This window comes from Micropterus dolomieu, linkage group LG10 (genome assembly GCF_021292245.1).
Source record: "Micropterus dolomieu isolate WLL.071019.BEF.003 ecotype Adirondacks linkage group LG10, ASM2129224v1, whole genome shotgun sequence".
Lineage (NCBI taxonomy): Eukaryota > Metazoa > Chordata > Actinopteri > Centrarchiformes > Centrarchidae > Micropterus > Micropterus dolomieu.
Genome location: NC_060159.1, coordinates 25,618,610 through 25,625,340, shown reverse-complemented (window position 1 = coordinate 25,625,340; position 6,731 = coordinate 25,618,610). Strand labels below are relative to the sequence as shown.

Below are 6,731 nucleotides of genomic sequence, written 5' to 3'. Positions count from 1 at the left end.
TTCCAACCATTTTGACTTGTGACATTCAAAAAATAAATGCATCTAGCGGGTCGTCATCACATTTCAGATGTCTGAGTTGTGAGCACTTCCAGACAGACATTTACTCTCTTAACTTGACCTTTCATTTAAAGTACTTTTGCTTTTTATTCTACTTATTTTCTTATACGTAGAATTTTTGGTATTAGTGTTTTTACATAAGTAAAAGATCGGAATATTTCTTTCATCACTGCACAGCCACCAAGAAAGCAAAAAAACAAAAGCACAGAGATAAAATAATAAATAAAATAACTTATTTCCCTCTTGTTATGTCGTTATATGTTGTTACAAGTTATTATTTAACTAGAAATAATTTATAGGATTATTGAGAGTGCAGAGTCAGAATCATATTAATTTATTTAGCAGCTTAAACAAAAGTCAAAGTGCTCCTAAGGATGTGTATTAAAGTTAACAGCTTCATCTTTTAATCTTTTTCTGCACTGATTTTCATCTTCAACACATCAGATGACTGTGAGAGGCTGTTTTATATTTAGTTTTATTTCATAAATCAAGGTTTCACTCACTCACTTCAGCCTGTATCAGGAGGGGAGAAGGTCAGAGGTCACGCGTCCAGAAGTGGTCTTCAGAAATCATTCAGTGTGTCAGTAAACCCACATTAAGAAACATGAGAAACACGAAAATGCCCACAGGTCTTCAGCACTACGGGTGTATGTTCTTGTTTAACTCACTTTGTGGGGTCCAAAAACCAGGATTGGATATACTTGTGGGGTCTGATCAGCTTTGTGGGGCCAAAATACTGGACCCCACAAGTTTAAAGGGTTGACTTGGTTTTAGGGTCAGAGTTAGACATGTAGTTGTGATGATTAAGGATTAGGTACCAGGGAATGCATTAGGTCAATACGATGTCCCCAAAAAGATAGTAACACGTGGTGCGTGTGTGTGTGTGTGAGAGAGAGAGAGAGAGAGAGAGAGAGATCACTGCTGGCTGTTGACTCCAGAGCGCCATCATGTGGTAAGTCTGTGTTTCTCAGCATCTACTGAACAGACAAACACTTTTTCCACATGCATTTGCCTAATTAAAATCAAACTATATCAACCAGCTATTATTGTTTAGCACCAAAGCACGTTGCTTATATGTTGAAACCTACCAGAAATAAAAGCTGATTCGGATGAAAAACTATAATTAGTTCAGAGTTTTTTCCTCCCACTAGCTAACAGTGACTCTATGGGGCCCTCTGCTGGCAAGGTCGCTCATTGGCTCGGCTGGCTCTGACTGCATGCTTCCTCATGTCTGTTGGGTCCGTGGTCAACTTTCCATCAGGGAGGCGGAGACACGCCATTTGTTTTTAACAAACTGACTTCTCTAAATTAAAGAAGAAGGTGGTTGGTGCTCCTGTATGTCCTGGAGTCGGGGGAAGCGTGCTCGGACTAAAGCCCCTTCAGCTCTCTCTTGCAGGAAGGAGTTGAGCTCCTGTCTTTTTAGAGCATTAGAGATCATTATTGTTTTTCTCTAGGTCTCTTATCTGGTCCTCCAACTCCTGCACAGCTCTCTTGATGTTAACTTTGACATTAATTGTGTATTCCTGACAAAACACCCTAATGTGAGCCTTTCCTACCTCCCACTGAGTCATGGAAAAAAAAATTATTTCTGAGATCTCCAGTAAGCCTAAAACTATTTGAAATTTTCACAAAAGTTATGATCATTTACCAATTTAACTTTAAAATACCAAAAGATTATGGTTTTACAGTGTGAAATAGAATCAGTCTCTGTAAAAACTAAATGTTTTGTTACGACCAGGGACGTTAAGGAGAGCAGTAACATTTCATTGGGATTGAAAATGAGGTGGAATGAACTGGAATGGTTTTGGTTAATGTCGTGTGTTTAATTAACCAAGAGAGCGCTTGCACAAGGAAATACAACAAAAAGAGGGCTGACAAACAACTGTGAAAAAGTGAAACAAAAGAGGGTCTTATCCAAAGGCCGTTGGTTACATATTGTAACCCCGTATTCCATGAGTACAGGCGTAGCCCTCTAATGGTGCTTTCAGACCAAAAGCGAGGCGAGCGTTCAGGGCGGTGAGTTTACATACAAAGTCAATGCAAAGATGCGTAGAGCCTAAGAGCTGTTATTATGAACCCAATAGCAGCAGCTCTTGCAGGGCGAAGCCTACGAAATAGAACTAGATCCATCAAATCTGTCTAGTCTAGCTGCACTTCCTCTACCATCTGATATTTTGACTCAAGTGTGTGACTTTGTGTTTAATAAGGCTGCCCTTAAACCCTGCATGTGAGAAGAAGAGAGACAGGCCGGCAGAGATGAAATGAAGAGATCATTGCCATTTTATTCTTCGTCGTTTTTAGATTTCTCTTTATAGACCAGTGACATGTTTCATGAGACGATCATGTTTCTTTAAACCCAACAACTCTCTGCACTTGATGCCCAAAGGTGCCCTGTCTGTCCGGTCTAGCTGTTTGAGGAATTTAATTTGACTAAGAACTGTGCCTGCTTTGAAGTACTGTTACAGTATTTATTTAAAAATGTAGTGTGCCTTAAAAATAATTATAACATTGTTAAAAAGGCTTGTACTGATTCTTATACCTACGAATTATGCGTATCAGCCCTTTTTTAAATTGTTATTCAATTCAGAACATTTGAGTAGATTTATATTAGATTTATATTATATATTATTGTATAAATAGATTTATACAAAAATATTTTTCTTCAACAATAGTGTTTACAACAGGACAATCACTATATAAACTCAAATAATCTAAAAATGTCAAAAAATTATGATCACAATAATGCATACTGTAGACACACAATCAACACACACACAAACACACACACACACACACACACACACCTACCTCTGTCTATAGATTTGTTAAACTTTTTCAACTTTTTTTTTCATGAAAATAAATCACTAATTTCATAACTTGAACTTCTTCACTACATTTCCAGAAAGAGTTTAATTGGCTACCATTTTTTTCTTATTTAATAAATTTTTCTTGTTTAATTCCTTCATCTGGTTGTCGCTACAGAGCACTCTACGCCAAAACCAAAGCTTGTTTCTCAATCTGCGTTCTTATCCGTTCTTGTGTTCTTGTGAAACGTCGTCAGTCGCAGCCAAAGTCCTGTTCCAATTCAAAAGTCTGCATGTAGCCCAGTACAGTCAAATACCCGGATGTGTTCTCGCTGCGCCCGTTTTACCGAGCCTGCATCGGCGGTGACTTGTGTGGACTTATAGCCAGATATTGAATAGCCAGATATCCCATAATGCATTTCGCCGCCAAAAAGCGGAAATGTCGGAGGAGAAAACTCACAACTGTTATAATATTGTTGTTCTTGTGTCACATATAGTAGTTTTAAGAGTTTTTTTTATGTGGGAATATAGTTGTTTAAACTCCAAATATGTGGTTGATTTCTCAAGACAAAGCTGATTTAAAAATTTTCTACGACGTTTTCGGAGATGTGAGGTCCCGCCCGCTAACAGGTCCAACTGTCATAAAGTCCGCTGCTGTTCCAACTGCTGAATGACTGACTGCGGCTCGGGAGTTTGTACTCGGGAGTTTGTATTCCCGAGCCGAACTTGCCAAGTCCGAGCTTTAAAGTACAGAAGTCTGAACTTGGCGAACTCGGTGTTGAGAAACAGCCCAACAGACACATGAACAGTTTCTCTCCACAAGCAATCACTCTGACGAACAGCTGACTCTGACTAACAGTGTCGGGAACAATTCCTGTGCAATAACCCAGTAACTCTGCGAACACTTATTATTTATTCATTATTCTCTATTTCAGAGCTGTTCATATTGTGTGTATACTGTACACCAAATCCACCTACCTCAAGTAAATAACACTCGCGCTTAATACTTATTTATTCCAGCATCCTTTGCACTATGCTCCATCGCACATGTGTACATTTATGCATGTATGTGTGTGTATCTTTATATCACGTCCACCTCCGACATGTACATAATATTAATAATAATTTACCTCTGCGCCCAATGTACTTTGCTCAATGCACTATTGTCTCAATCTGTCTATACTGTTTTTGTTTATAGTTATAATATAGTTATAATGTGAACTGTCCACAGCTTGCAAGTGACCCGCATTCACAGAAGAATAAAATGACGTCACACGCAGCACGCTGTCGTACAGACGTAAATAGAGCAACAGAGGTTAGCGCAGGTTAGCTCATACTTGCTAACCCTTGTGATTTTCACCGGAGAATCATGATTTCATTCCCTTCATTGCCCTTTTATGGTTTCCCCCCGGGTCACATTTCTTCTGATTTATGACAAAAACTTTTCAGTCTTTTTCATTAGATTCATTAGATTTTTACTTTCATCTCTGTCATTACAAATATACCCCATATCTCTCTCTCTGCTGTAAACAATCGCAAGGTAGCATGAACGTGACTCTGAAGAGAGTTCGCAATCCGGTGGATTTCAGGTTAAAGAAAGGGAATTTGTGAGAAAATGATAGCAAGGTAGAGAACAAAGTGAGCCACATGTTTAATAATGGCTTTTTTGTCCACTGTCTAGCGCATAATTGTGAGAAGCTGCTCTATAGTGATTTCAGAATTGCATGAATTTCAATCTGACCATCCAGACTGATGTCACATTTAAAACAAATCTGACGTCTATCTGATTTGGACCACATATGAAAGTGGCCCAAATTCGAACTGGAAAGGATCCGATTCTGTTCACACTGTGGTGGGTCACTTTGGCCTGCAGAGGCTGTGATCATGCACAACAAAACATGCAAGAATTGAATAGTAGTGGTGCAACAAATTGACCAAGTTGCAACATCAGAGCCAAAGTAGCTTATTTTAAAATAAATGTTAGCCAAACAAAACCACAGATCGATTGCAACTGTGAGTTAACCGGTTAACCTTCTTTGTGTTGTTTAGGTCTATAAGGACTACACCGCATTAAATCACACGCGAAAAGCTATGGCGTGCAATTTATACGCCATCGCATGGTATCATGTTCCTCGGGAACCTGCTCGCGAACCTCCTGAAGTGCTTTAGTTCTTACTCCAGCACCTTATTGGAAATAAATGAGGGGACCCTAGACATGGTGATCCGGACGGAAGGCACTTCCTGCGGGGAACCCTGATCAAACTTGTCATTTAAAACCAAGCCGCTTTCTATGAGCTGACTGACAAACCGCTGATCCTTCATAAATACAACCAGAGCTTTACTCATGCGTGAGACACGACACGAGATGTGAGCTTCATGTATTTCTGCCGTTTATCTTCATTAGAGGGTAAAACCTGCAGAGCTCTGCTGCTGTTGTTAACCACACTCTCACTAAAACTTCCTCAGATCTCTGAACAAAAATAATTTCATGATAACTTTAGAGACATGATAACTGTCTGAAGAAAACAAGCTGCATTTTTGCAAACATTTATCTTAACTAACAATCTTCACAACTTCAATTTACTCTTCTTCTTCTTTTCAGGAGGTGAAACACGTCATTGTCATAAATACACAGCCGGTCTGGACAAAGTGGCTCAATGCAGAAACATATTCCTTTGTCTTATATTGTGACAAAATAAATCAAAAATGTAAAAGTGAAAATTGTAACAGAGTTTTTGGCTGTTTGTGCATCGACAAGAAATTCAGAGTCTCAGTGACCCCAAACCTTCCAGGGGTTAAAGTTGTTTTCAACAGAATTTGATAAGTACATCTTTGTCCTGTGTCCTAATAAAGTGTGAGCCTCATGTGTTTCTGATGTTTATCTGGTCATCATTAGAGGGTAAAACCTGCAGAGCTCTGCTGCTGTTGTTAACCACATCCTCACTGAAACACATCCTCTTCAGATCTCTGAACAAAAAGAGCTGCAAAGATAAAATGAGGAACCAGCAGATCTCAGAGCAGTAAAATATCATCTTATCTGTGTTCTTCAGCAGCTGCTACAGTATCACCATATTGCACCATGGACATCAGGAGTCAGATTCTGGTGGGAGAGGAGTTTGACTCTTCACCTGTCTGTTCATGTGTGCTGTCAAACATCACCATGGATCCTGTCTGTTTTCTAATAAACACTATCTGAAGAAAACAAGTTTATCTTAACTAACAATCTTCACACCTTCAACTTCCTCTTCTTCTTCTTTTCGCTTGGTGAAACACGTCATTGTCACAAATAGACCTGAATGAACAAAGTGTGAACTCTGATGGCTGCATCTCATGTTGCTGATCAAGAATTTGGGGTCTCTGTCAGTCACTGTGGATGAGAGAAAACTACATTTCAAAAATGTAAAAGCCTCTAAAAATTGTAAAAATTGTACCAGAGTTTTTGGCTGTTTGAACATCGACAAGAAATTCAGAGAGACTGAAATCTAAAACAGACTAAAAGTCACTATGAGGAAGTGACATCATCCTAACCACAGGAAGTAGCTGCAGCGTCTCTCTACTAAAGCACTAGTTTAGAAACTCAGACAGTTCTGAGCACGAGAACAAGAGACAGAAGAAGGAGAGACTCAGAGAATCATGATGGTTGAGTTCAAATGGATTTCTTTATTTCTTCCAGCGGTGCTTCAGTTTACAGGTAAGAATACATATATCACATATATAAATGGAAGGCACATTGTAAAAAATAACTTGATCAATATTATTAAAGATTCTTTATTAGCTACATTTGATTTAACTAAGAAAACCAAATCTGTTGTTTCTAATGTGGTGAGTTTAGTGAACTCTTGGAAACTAAGGATAAAGAAATAATCGTCA

The 6,731-nt window shown here is 38.8% G+C and overlaps 1 protein-coding gene across 1 annotated transcript in view; it reads left to right on the top strand.

Annotated features, from left to right (window-relative positions):
- The first annotated feature begins 4,406 nt into the window (after positions 1-4,406).
- The window catches only part of LOC123978262, a 3,496-nt gene continuing 1,171 nt past the window's right edge, over positions 4,407-6,731 (top strand). Inside the window, exons 1-2 of the mRNA XM_046061431.1 lie at positions 4,407-4,439; positions 6,507-6,552. Coding sequence (XP_045917387.1) covers positions 4,407-4,439; positions 6,507-6,552 — 79 coding nt within the window. The remainder of the gene's footprint in view (positions 4,440-6,506; positions 6,553-6,731) is intronic.